Here is a 13,708-nt window from a genome sequence, read left to right as displayed (position 1 = left end):
ATTCACTGAAGCTTCTTAGGGAACTTTTGCTTTAACAGATAACCATACATTACTCAAGACCGAGAAACACTGTCCCATTATTTTAATATTCCATTAATCATGGGCTGTACTAACTCTTTTATCCCAACTGGACTAATAACATTCAGTGCCGTTCCCTAGTTTGACTAATCTGTTTTAAAGCCAAAGAGTAGACATCAATTTCAGTTGTCTCCTTCTCCTTCAATGATGTGTTTTAGACCAGTGTGCTGGTGACCATTGCCCAACTGGGGGTGGGGAATGGGAGGAGCCCTCCTCACCTCTGTGCCCTCCATGGTGAGCTGCCCTTGTTGACAGGCATCAGGTCCCTTAGGAGGAATATTATAAAGAGGAGAAAAACAAGTTTTGCTTTTCTATTCAGTTTTCTGGTTCAAGGTATTTGTACTTTGCTACATTGGAAGATTTCCTCACCGTCAGAGGCTTTGTCCTTCAGTCCTATTCTCTATGAGGAAAGAACCATGTCAGGTCTAGATTTTGTAATTTCGCTACCTAAAACATAGCCCCAAAGCATCATGCTTTGAAGAGCCAATATGGAGCTAATTTTATAAAGTTGTAAGCTCTGTCCAGTGAGGGGGAAGGTGCCTACAGGAAACTCTCCTGTGGGGGAGATATATATATATATATATATATATATATATATATATATATATATATATATATATATATAAAATATATATATCGACATAATTTGCCCAGAGAGCAGAGAAAAAGAGATATTCCAAAAGTCAGACCATCCAGAGTCAGTAGGTGGTGGAAAGAAGACTGGCAAGGAGTCAGGTGACTTGGTTATGACTGTCCTGATGGGCATTTATTCCCTGAGTTACTTGGTGAAGGTTTTGCTCTAGGACTGAGGACTGCTCTAGGAACTGAGGACACAAACATGTCGTCAAATAATTTTTTCTCTCTTTCTTTCTTTCTTTCTTTTTTTTCAATTGTTTGGTTGTCCTGCTATCTCTTTAAAAAGTCTTTACCTACCCTGAGGTCATGTCACCCAGTAATTGCATGAGATGTTGTGGCAGAGGTAGGAACCCAGGGCTGTGGAGAAGGGAGGGGCCCACCGCTGAGAAAATCCTGGAAAGTCTTCACTGAGAAGAATCCTATGAGATGCCCAGTCTGTTTTGCAGGATCATCCCTGGAATCAACTGAAAAAAAATAGTTTATCAATCCCCGAATCCTATACAAATGTAATATATTAATTACGACATCATGGGGAAACCTGGTAGCCAGACATCTGCCTTTTTCTTGAATCCATATTGCGTTTCTCAGGCTTCCAGATTTGTAATTTGTCTTTGCGTTCCTAAATATTCGTGAGGAAACTGACTCCTGAACTGCACATTGAAAGCTGTTGGGTGTTCTGTGCTTCCCGCCTTGGGGACAGAGGTAACAAGGACAACCATGTGTTTTGTCCCTGCAGGTGGCCCTCTGCTCTATGAGAACATCACGTTCGTCTACAACTCCGAGCAGCTGAATGGGACTCAGCGCGTCCTCCTGGACAACGTCCTGTCAAAAGAACAGTGCCGGGAGCTGCACAGCGTGGCTAGTGTGAGGACCGGAAGCCTGCTGTGCTGGTCTGGCCTGAGCATGGAAGAGCTTTGGTCCTGGACTTACTTGGAGCCAGGAAACCAGGCCTGAAACGTTACTTTCTTTAGGAGAAGGACATTGATTGTGGAGGCACTTTCATAGCCTTTGGGTTGGGGTGATTGTAGTTTTGTCCAGCTCTGGACATAGCTCTTGGGTCTGGAAGAGCTAGAGGCTTCATTCCTAGGACAACTGTATCCAGCATGTGCCCTGCCTATCATATAAAGTTGTTGGGAAAAGTCTCTTTATTTTTATCAATAATTAATCAATATATTAATTATTTATGTTCTACCCATTTCTACAGAAAGTGGTGGCACCATTTTATAATGAAAATGCGGGGTGAAAGTTAAATAACGATGCCTCTTTTGGTTGGAAGAATTAATGATACCGGAATCCTAGAATAAAATGGAGACGGTTCTGAGTATTGACTTTGGTTCTCAGTTTTCTGGCGGTCAAGGCAGAAAGGGAGATGGGATGAATTCATTATCCTCATTAATAAAGCACCCTGTATTTTGCTTCTAGGGAATCATGCTTGTTGGTGATGGATACAGAGGAAAGACTTCACCCCATACACCCAATGAAAAGTTTGAAGGTGCAACCGTCCTGAAAGCACTCAAAGTAAAACTTAACTTTTTTTGGCTTTGAATTCCTAAGGGTCATCCCAGGATCTTCTGGGAATGGCAGATACAGGGAAGAGAAGGGCTTAAGATATAGACCTATCAGGTCATTGAAGGGAGCAAGTATGAAATGGCACCTTCATTGTTTTTAATCACTCCTGCATTCCTCCATTCGGTTATCAATTGATCAAACTCTATTTCCTAGATTGGCATCTGACAATACACAACCCCCCTGTCCTCAAGTAGCTCAAGGTCCAATGGCGAAAACGTACTCAAAAAAGTTATCAGTCTGTACTGCGAGAGGTGTTTTTGTAGAAGAGTGAGGAAAGTGTTCTGAGAGGAGAGGAGAGGGATAATTAGCTCTCAACTTTCCCTCATTTTCCTAAACCAAATCCGCAAGTTTGTAGTAGTATTCCCACGAGCCAACAGAGAGATGAGCGTCCTATATTGGCTTAATAAAACCTAACATCTGTTTTCCTCCAGCCTTCCAATCAACCCAGTGGTTTCTAATATTCTTCTTTTTCTTCAGTTTGGTTATGAAGGCCGAGTCTCCCTGAAGAGTGCCCGTCTGTTTTATGACATCAGCGAGAAGGCTCGAAAGATTGTCGAATCCTATTTCATGCTGAACTCAACGCTGTATTTTTCCTATACACACATGGTCTGCCGCACAGCCCTGTCTGGTGAGATTCCAGAATCTGAACATGTTCCCTTTTACCCACAGTGAAATGAGAAAGAAAACAATGCAGGACAAAGCTCTATGAACGTGTCAGACTAACGGTTCAGAAGAGTTCTACATTTCTAAAACAAAAGAAGCTCACTCACTCTGATTTTTCCCTTCCCTTTTTTTCTACTTTGCTGGTCCCCTAAAGTATTAGAAGACCTATTTTCCCTTTCAAATCCATTTCTTCTGCTTGCTACAATCACACAGAAAAATACCTTTCTGCTCTAGGTTTCACTTTTCAGGGTTCAAGAACCTGGAAATTACAGTCACCATTATGCCCACCAGCATTGAGGGGAAGCATAGAAGATAAAAAGGATTGTTGAAAGAAATGTTTTCAAAAGGCAGAGACCTCCTCACTCCCTGGCATCACTATTTTTTTCCTCTACATCTTCTCTTCTATACCCTCCTGAGGAGGAGGGGGGGAGAGAATGTCACAGAAGTAGACTTTTCTACTTGTGAACCTTCAGCTGCATCAAATCTTTTCTTTTCTTTTTTTTTTTTTTTTTTTTTTTGCGGTACGCGGGCCTCTCACTGCCGTGGCCCTCCCCATGGCGGAGCACAGGCTCCGGACGCGCAGGCCCAGCGGCCGTGGGTCACAGGCCTAGCCACTCCGTGGCATGTGGGATCCTCCCGGACGGGGGCACGAACCCGTATCCCCTGCATCGGCAGGTGGAATCTCAACCACTGCGCCACCAGGGAAGCCCAAATCTTTTCTTTTTGACGTTTGCATTTTATCCTCATCCTTTGACTGTCCCACACAAAGTACAGCCCATGAAATGCATGGAATTTCTGCATGTATATTTATATCGGAGAACTTTTATAGCTGAAGAGACAGGTGTGACTTGCCTACAGTTTTTTACATCAAGTTCATATCGAAGCAGGACCAGAGTCTCTTCACGGTGCTTGCCCAGCGTTCTTTAGCCTGCTCTGAGTTCTGATCCTCAAATTTGCAAGGGGCACCAGCCACGGGAGAAGACAGGTTGCCAGCTTTGCTCTTGGAGGTTACGGCATTCAATTTCTCATGCTTCCCTGTTCCCTTTTCTGGCAGGTCAACAGGATAGAAGAAATGACCTCAGTCATCCCATCCATGCTGACAACTGCCTGTTGGATCCAGAGGCCAATGAATGCTGGAAGGAGCCTCCTGCTTACACATTCCGGGACTATAGGTACTGCCAGCATCTGATTCAGAACCAAACTTGTGCCCAACAGTTATCAAAACCCCATGGAAACTAGAAAGCTGATCTGTTTTGCTTGTCATCACATTCATCTCAATGAAGCAGAAATGCTCAGTCTTCTGAAGCGGCTGCCACAACTGAGAAGTGATTTCAGCATATCATATTTTTATCTTAAAAATCCCTGCACGATTTGTTGCGTCTTATTCCACAGAATGCCCATTTTGTTTTAATATAAAAAGTAAAGTTTATGGGTTTTTTTTCTCACTTGGCTTTTATTTAAACATACTCCTTGTGGTATATGTATTAATATCTCAGTCTGAGAACACAGGGTATGCATCTCAGCAGGCATAGGGATCACAACACATCATTTATCTATGTCTGCATTTTGTAAGTAAGAAACTGAAAACTCAGGACAAAAAAGTTTTGTCTTATTGAATGATATTTTACTGTGTAAACAGTCAGGAGTTGTAGTCATCATGTATATAATGTGTTAATTATTACTACCCTGTGCTCTATACAAACATGTTTATTGAGCGCCCCCTATCTGCAAGACTTGGATACACCCCTTAGATCTCTCCAGCTACTTAACGGAAAAAATACATCCTTTCGAGTTACTAGTATAAAAGGAAAGAACAGAGTTTTAGATGCTGTGGGCGAGATCAAAGGGCTAGATTAAACCTAGCTAGATTTTATTTGGAGGAGGTGAAATGATAGATGAAGTCTGACATATAATTAAAACTTTAACCTGAGTGGAATAAATAAATACTTCAGGGTTATGACCCTACATCTGATCTTACGCTTGAGGGTTAGGAGGGTCAATCATTTTAATGTTTAGTTCAGAGGAAACTTACTAATCAGGCTGGTCAGTTCATGCCCAGTCTGCAGTGTTCTGCGGTGATGTTGTGTAGTCATATAAGAGTACAAATTGCTTCCCTTTCTTCTTACAGTGCTCTCCTATATATGAATGATGACTTTGAAGGAGGCGAATTCATATTCACTGAGATGGATGCCAAAACTGTGACCGTAAGCAAGCCGATTCTTGCAAATTTATCTAGCATTTTTAGTCTCAATTTTGCCATTTTCCAAAGACTGCTGGATTTCAAATACTTCTGAGCTTGAGAATTCATGAGGTGGAGAGAGATCCAGTAAATGTATACATTATAAAATGTTAGAAATGGAATCATCAATAAAAATCTTCTTTTCCTTTTTACAGATGGGTAATATAAATAATATATATTAAGGATCATATAGTTAGTTTGTGTTAGACTTAGAACTAGAACCTAGATCTTCTGATTCTTTGCCAAGTAATCTGATGGGAACCTAAAAACACTTATTCTTTTTTTTTTTTTTAAAAACACTTATTCTTAAATCACCCACGACTATAACAAGTCAAATGACTCTACAGAATGGCTTTCAAGTACCCTGGTGCTCTGTATGTTAGGTGAGCATTGGCTTCCATACCCCTCATTATCCAAATTATGATATGCGTGTGTATATATATATGTATACATATATATATAATTCTGATAGTAAGTAAACCTATACTTGAAAATTGATATATACACATTCACACAGACACACATGTGTTACATATTCATACTTTGGAAGAGATTCTAAACACACTATCGTAGATCAAAAATCGAAAGTTAAACTCAACCACCATCTTCCTAAGCAAACTAATGCCTTTGGACAACCAGCCTACTGAACACATATAAACCGTATAGCCAGAATCTTTGGTTTTTAAGCCGAACGGCATATGCCATGGTAGAAAAAAGAGGTTTTCTGATTGAGGAGATACTTGAATTATAAGTAGATTATGAGATATCTCTTTCCTCTGTACAAAATCAAAATAGTTGAGACATGTATGTGATAGATTTCAAGGATTTTGCATTATGTAAGCTATTTCCACAACTTTTTTCTGAGTTTTATGTCTTTCCCCTCTTATTTTGTACCCTTTTCTTGGTCTCATTCATGGCATACTACCAGGGTGTAAGCAAATGATATAAAAACGATGTATTACTGGATTTAAAGGGAAAACCTATGGGAATTCTGGTTAGAATTGTCCAGAAACATTGATATAATTAAGAAAAATATTTCATACTCTTTAATGTACTGTATATTTAAAAGGTCATGATGCCTCACACTCTTTTTTGTAAAAAGCTTAAATATTATCATGGGAGTATTTTGATGCTTCATGATTTGGGAAATTAAATCAAGACTGATGATCCAGGCTCAGTTTAAATGCCAGTACAAAAATATCAACTTTTGAAAAGCCTCTGTGCAGAAAGCATTTGATTTCTGAGCTCTGCTAACAGGTTCAAAACTGTTTGAATCTCACACAATTGGAAAGAAAATCAGGCAGGTGGTTGAAAAGATTTCTTTGCTTCTGCGCCATCTAGTGGCCATATTTGGAAATGTTCAATGTTTGAAAATAAGTAAGGCGGGAATATTATTGATATGTATGAATCATAAATGAATCATTAAATATGTGTGAATTCACCAATTTTTGAATTAAAATTAACTGTAATTCTGCTTTTTAAAGATGTGAAAGCAGATACTACTCCTTTTTAAAAGATTTATACTTTTAAGATCAAGATGCAGCTATTTTTAAAAGTACTGAATCTAACCACCACCATCCCCTAAAAAGTAAAGAAAACTAATTTAAACAATGTTTAATGAAAAAGCTCCAAGTTGAGAGAGCTATTTTCAAAAATTAGTTCTACTTCAGATTAATGCATATGGTAGAGTTTTGGGAGCATTTTGTAGATAATTAAAATTCTTAGTTAACCAGTGCCAATAACAAAGAGAAATGGATAGTTTTTCTTTTCAGTTTTCCCTCCCTTGATTCTGGAGGGAAAATTGGAGCAGGGAAATGCCCCAGCTTTGTGCTATGCAAGGAAGAATAGTCTCCTAAGTTCTTTACTTTGGAAAAATCTGGAAATTGTATAATTACTGAATGGTGGCTGAAGATTTACATTTATTCAAGGCAAGTACAGCACAAAGCCTTCTCTGACTTTAATCATCAGTTAGATGCAAATCAAAAGGAATTTTCTTTCATCATACTTGGAAGAGCCATGGATTATTTTCGACAGCAGCATATTTGTGAAATTGGGTATTTCGTTATTTTGGTTTCTCTGTGCAAGTTTGAAAAAGATAAAATCCAATGAGTTCCATTTGCTTCATGAAAAACTAAACTCAGTGGGTCTGTGTTCCAAACGTATGTTTACAATCATTTAAACTTCAGAATACATTTTCCCTTAGAAGCAATGTCATTAGTGGAGCTTGTTTATTCCTCCGCATACCTGATCTATGAGAGGTGATGCTCTCCACTTGATAAGATTAGTCCTTTGTGACTCCACGTACCTGCAACCAGTCCCAACTGCTTCAGGCAATGGATAGCTTCTTTTCCCAAAGTTCTTCATGTGTAAACATATTTTCAATTCTTCCATCAGAGACAAAGCATTAAATTGTTCCCACAGCCTCTCTTTAGTATTGTAAGATGTTGAGGCCAAGACTCTAATCACATAGAAGCAATGGCAAGCGTGTGTGGGTAAGTAAGCCCTTGACCAGCATCAGGGGATGAGCAGCTCAGAAAATTTGAAATTAGATCCTAAAGCCATGCGTATAGGAAGGCTTTCCTGTCCTGCTTCATATGTCTTCTAGTATTAGTTAACTTGCTGTTTCTGTGTGAAAATGCACAACAAATTCCTGCTCCAGAAACACAAAATCAGATTGATGCTGGAGGCACCAGTAACTAGGAACCTAGATTTATGTCAGAAAGTCACTTTGATGAAGCTGCTTGGGAAAAGCAACTCTCTCTCGCAAAGACAAATCACTCCTCAATTATCGTGAACAGAAGAGTAACCCAGAAAGTGACTGCTTTTCTCTGCTCTTCCTTTTAACACACGCACACACAACACACACACGCACACGCACACACACACACACACCTCAGGATCTTTGACTACTCCACTTACCTTTGACCTTCCACAAGTTCGTCACACAGTCTGGGAGTACCTACGTTAAGTAGCGTCCAAGGACTTCAGGAAATCTTCCAAATATTCCTCCTGAGGATGGCAGTGGAAAAACTTAGCCATCCCATTTTATGCTGAAGGGGACCAAAGTTCTTCTAATGGTCACGTATCAACTCAATTCAATTCAGAAAATAGCTAGTTAGAACTGGTCCATCTTATCAAATAGTACAACGATTGGTGCTACTTTCTTGCTTTTATTTCTAAGCTGTACTATGGAATAAGTCAGGTTTCTGTGTTTCTCAAGAAAGAAAAATGAACTCTGCTTAGAGCAGACACTTTATTCACGGAAGCAAGACCCCTAATATTCCATCGCTTCCGCTTACTCAGTTTGGAGAGCCTGCTTGTTTGATCTAATGCTCTGGCTCAGGGCCCCCAGCAGTGCCTCTTTCCCTTCTACCCTGTCCTACCTAATCATTAGTGGACAGCTCCATCTGAGCCAAGCTTGGAAGGACTGTGCCCATCATTCCAGAGCTCTGGAGGCCATGGAATTGGTCATCTGAAGGGGTGGTGTGTTCTCATCACTGGAGGTATGAAAACATTGGCTAAGGACTACTGGGCAGGAATATTGTAACAGGAATTAAAGTATCACATGGGATTAGACTTGACTTTAAAACATTTTTGTATTATGAGTAGTTCACAAACCATAAATGCACAATAAGGAATTAGAAAGGGTGCATCCATGGAACCACTACCTAGATCAATTATAAGAATTTACCAGCACTCTACATGTCCCCTTGGTTTGTTTTTGTCATTCCACAAATATTAAATGTACATCTGCTTAGGCCAGATGTTGTACTAGTGCTAAAATTAGAGACGTGAACTAAAAGAGAGAGGCTTTGCCTTCATGGAGTTTACCAGCCACCAACATAGCATGTATTGAGCGATTACCATTTGCCATGGACTGTGCCAACCGTTTTACCTGATAACTTTATTTTCTGAATTACGTATTGTTTTGACCTTATCTTTGTTTTACAGACGAGGAAATTGAAGCAATTTTCAACCCCAGGATTCCATTAGAAGGACAGAGAAGGGGGATTGTAGAAATGTTAACAGTATAGGAATTGAGAGTCAAATTTTCACTCTCTTTCTCAGGCCTCTATAAAACCAAAGTGTGGGCGTATGATCAGCTTCTCATCTGGAGGAGAGAACCCGCATGGGGTGAAGGCAGTCACCAAGGGCCAGAGGTGTGCTGTGGCTCTGTGGTTTACCTTGGACCCACTCTACAGAGAATTGGTGAGTTTCTGACCCACCCAGAAAGCCACTGAGACATCCTATAGACCTGCTTCATGAACCGATTTATCAGAAAAGCCCTTTGGGTTGATTCATAACCCTTCAGGGATCTTAGAGATCATGGGGAAAAAAACCAAACCAAAACCAAACCAAACAAAAACTTTTACAGAATCCTTTCTGTCTGGTTTCCAACACTGGCTCTGTTTTCTAAGCAAGAACAGATTTTGTTAATCAGACCCATAACCTAGCAATTACACATTTGACGTTTGTAGGATGAGTTTGAGGAAAAGAAGGGCTATGAATGCAGTTCTTAATCAGATGGGTTCTTAGAAATGAAGGTTTGCAGAAATAGACATCACAGCCATATTTGGCAGTCTCTAATTAGTCTTGAGTTTATTAATAAATTGTAGCATCGAGAGAGGAATCATTTTTTACTGGTCACTGGGAAGACTGATTTGTTTTCTCAACAAATCCTTTAAGAGTTCACTGAATAATTTATGAAACATATGTAGAAGAGGGTGAGGACACCTGCAAGTTTATCATTTACTACTAGTAAATTAAATATTAAAATATTGTTATTATTCTATTGGAAGTAGCTAAGGATGCTTAGCCTGGGTAATAGACCATGATCACATCCTTCTGGATGCTGTGGGCAGAGATTATGGTGTCTGTCTGTGAGGCTGCAGAGGGATGAATTAAGACCTCTGGATACAAGCCCCTGGGAGGAAAATCTAGGCTCAACATAAGGAATAACTTTCTAATCGTCAGCACTATTTGGTGAACTTGTCTTGTTTGGAAGTATTGAGTTTCTTGTCACTGGACGGCTCCAGTCAAAGCCTCAGCAACTGCTTGGCATGGAACGCTGAACCTGAGGCTGAAACTTCATGGCAAGGGCTAAACCGGACGACTTCAAAGTCTCCTCCAGCCTTGAGTCTTAATGAAGCTATGAAATTCTAGTGTTGAAAATGGCATTCTAACCAAATTTCCTCTTTACATCCCTAAATTGAATCCAATTTCATCAGAAACTTTAAAATGAGTTTCTCATATACTTTTTGCCATCAAACCTGGCTCAGTTTTTAAGCCATATCCCCTAAGCATTCTTTCATATATTTCCCAAATATTTATGGAAGATCTACTCTGTGTCTGGAAAACTCCACTAGGTAGGCCCTGGGGGGACACAGTTGAACAAAGCATAGCTTTGGCCACGAGGAGCTTAGAAAGGCTGAAAAGCAAATGACGGGGAGAAAACAGTCTGCGTTTGCAGGGGGATAGCAAGGAAGACTTATGTATATAAGCGCAATCCTAAGAGAGCAGAGGAAGATAGCCAGCCACAGAAAGAGAAAAGAATGGTCCTGACAGAGGGAGCAGAGCAGGGAGAGATCTGAAAACTTCACTTCCTTCATCTGTAATTCCTCTCTCCTCCTGTGTCTCCACATCCATAATGTCAGCGTTCCTCCACATTACTCCTTCTGGACTAAGGAACCTAGGTACCTGAGTACGCAGTGCAGCTATCACATTGTTGAAAAATTGCCTCGTCCTTTTTTCTCTTTAGTGCTTAATTCAATGAACACATAACCTGTTTTATTATTCATTACCTCAGCCCTCTCTCCCAAGATATTTTTTATATCTAAATAAGCTAACACTAAGTTCTCCTTGAGCCTTGCTAACCTGGAAAGTACAGTGTTAAGAAAATTCTTCAATCTCCAGGCTGTGGTGACATCTAGTGGTCACAGAAGAAAATGACCAGAGCCTCTGAAGCAACTGCTAGAAAATTTTGCCTATGACGTGATTCCCAGACTTTGCTCCACACTGGAATCAATTGGTGATCTTTACAAACTATTGACATTTTGTCTACCACCCTTGGAAATTCTGGGTTAATTGATTTGGGCTGTAACCTAAGTGTCGGAAGTTTTAAAAGCTCCCCAGGTGATTTCAATGTGCAAAAAATCTTCAGAGTCCCTGAGTTAGGCATCTGCTCTCAGGTTGAATCCCTGGGCAAAGAAAGCCTGCCTATCAATACCTCATGAGAACTGGCAGACTTCCATGCTCATAGATTACTTTTAAAGGCACTGAATTCTCAAGGAGTATTTAGCAGCATACACCGGTAAGGATGCCCAATATTAGAAGCTTCAGTTGCTTGTATAGAGACTTGCAGCTCTTAAACATCTTTCCTTTCAGGATGTACGTGACAACAGTCTCCTGTGCATTCAGATTGCAACATTTTGTATCTATATCAGTTTGCTAATCAGCAAGATGTTCTCCCCATATTCATAAAAGTAATACTCGCCCATTTTACTTGGACATCAAGACAGTTTAGTTTTCTGTTATTCAGTATGTTTGGTCCTCGTAGGTGCCTTTTGGTCAACATTATGCTCAATTACAAGCTCTTGAATACAAGAGGCTTTGTTTTCAAGTCATAAAATGTTCTTTATATAACTCACTATGCTGGATATTGTGCTAGGGACTACCTATAGGAGATACAAACTAGATAAGACATAACTTTTATTTTCAGGGAGCTTGAAGTCAAAGTGAAGAGATAATACAGGGGCCTGAGTAATAAAAGCACAGCAAAGTTCAGTAGGAATTATTAGAGGCAAAAATGCATGGTGGGGACTTCCCTCATGGTCCAGTGGTTAAGAATCCGTCCTGCAATGCAGGGGACACTGGTTCAATCCCTGGCTGAGGAACTAAGATCTCACATGCCGCGGCCCATACGCCACAACTACTGAGCACACAGGTCACAACTAGAGATCCCGCATGCCACAACTAGAGAAGCCCATGTGCCGCAATGAAGAGCCGGCACACAGCAATGAAAGATCCCGCATGCAGCAAGACGAGACACAGTTAAAAATAAAATTAATTAATTTAAAAAAATGCATGGTGTTTAGGGGATAGAAAGAGGAAACCAGGAAAGGCTTCGTTGAGGAGATGGCATTTGACATGAGCCTTCAAAGATGAGCATGATTTCCTTAGGGAGAGATATTTTAGACAGGGACAGCCCTTCATCCACTTCTGTATTTATTCATCAACTATAATACTCCCTTGCCAAATGTCTGTAGCTTTTCTGGACACAGGAAAAACAACAGTGACTGAACATGACAAGACTCCCTGCTTTCATGGAGCTTACCTTCTAATGAAAAAAGACAACAAATAAGTAAAAGAATAAATAATTGAGGGATTTTCAGATAGTGAGAAATGATGTGTGGGAAAGAGAACAAGGCAACTGATCTGAGAGTAAAAAGGAGCCGGGGGTGAAGTGTGAGGGGCCCCCAGACAAGTGACAAGAAGAAGCTAACCGTGGTAAAGGTCTTCGAAGGAGTATTCCAGGGGGAGAAGAGGTTGTAAAGGCCCAGAGACAAGAAGGAGCACAGAACAGTCAAGAAGCAAAGGAAGCCTGGGTGGCCAGAACAGGGCATGCAAGGCGGAGAGCGGGCTGAAAAGAGGGCACAGAGGAGGTGGCGATCGGATGGAAAAGCTGCTCAAGAAATATGAATTCTACTCTAACTGTACAGGGGACGCCATATTCCTTCCTCACCTCCTCCAGCCCCAGGAGTTACAGAAGAGGAAAGATTACTGTAGCTAACACATCGTAGACTAGAGTCATGATAAAGACGGTGAAAAGATGTGGGCGATTGGAGATGCCATTTGGAGGTAGACCAGCTGGGCCTGTTGAAGGATTGGTGTGGGGATAAGAGAAAGCACAATGGAAGCATCCTTTAAATCCTAGGGGCACTTAACCTGGACTAGAATTAGGAAGTCCTTCTCAGAGTGCTGCATTCAGAGACCTTGCGGTAAGTCAGGACGGTGGAATGTAAGGTGAGGCGAGGGGGGAAGACAAGGTGAGCTGAAGAAGAGAGAAAAGTCAGAGTCCTTATAAGCACATCAAGAAGGTCGGACCTGGAGGCTTCCCTGGTGGCACAGTGGTTGAGAATCCGCCTGCCAATGCAGGGGACACGGGTTCGAGCCCTGGTCTGGGAGGATCCCACATGCTGCAGAGCAACTGGGCCCGTGAGCCATGGCCACTGAGCCTGCACGTCCGGAGCCTGTGTTCTGCAATGGGAGAGGCCACAACAGTGAGAGGCCCGCGTACCACAAAAAAAAAAAAAAGAAGGTCCGACCTGGAGCGTGGAGCCACGGGAACCCACGTGAGGGTTGTGAGCAGTGAGCAGGAAAGGGCGGGGATCACGCTTCAAGTGCAGAGAGTCCATCAGAAGCACGTGGGAGGGGGTGTGAAACAGATCAATTTGGAAGCTGCCGCAGTAACTGAGTTAAGAGAGGATGAGCGCGTAAACCCATGGTCCTCAAGCAGGAGCGATT

General features: G+C 41.2%; 1 protein-coding gene across 1 annotated transcript in view; it reads left to right on the top strand.

The window, feature by feature from the left end:
* Positions 1–13,708, top strand: part of P3H2 (prolyl 3-hydroxylase 2) — a 156,844-nt gene that overhangs the window by 141,501 nt on the left and 1,635 nt on the right. The window contains exons 9-14 of the mRNA XM_032631111.1: positions 1,451–1,578; positions 2,137–2,232; positions 2,761–2,911; positions 4,001–4,118; positions 5,075–5,150; positions 9,254–9,394. Of these exons, the coding sequence (XP_032487002.1) occupies positions 1,451–1,578; positions 2,137–2,232; positions 2,761–2,911; positions 4,001–4,118; positions 5,075–5,150; positions 9,254–9,394 (710 nt within the window). The remainder of the gene's footprint in view (positions 1–1,450; positions 1,579–2,136; positions 2,233–2,760; positions 2,912–4,000; positions 4,119–5,074; positions 5,151–9,253; positions 9,395–13,708) is intronic.

This window comes from Phocoena sinus, chromosome 4 (assembly GCF_008692025.1).
Source record: "Phocoena sinus isolate mPhoSin1 chromosome 4, mPhoSin1.pri, whole genome shotgun sequence".
NCBI lineage: Eukaryota > Metazoa > Chordata > Mammalia > Artiodactyla > Phocoenidae > Phocoena > Phocoena sinus.
This window is presented reverse-complemented; position numbering and strand designations above follow the sequence as displayed.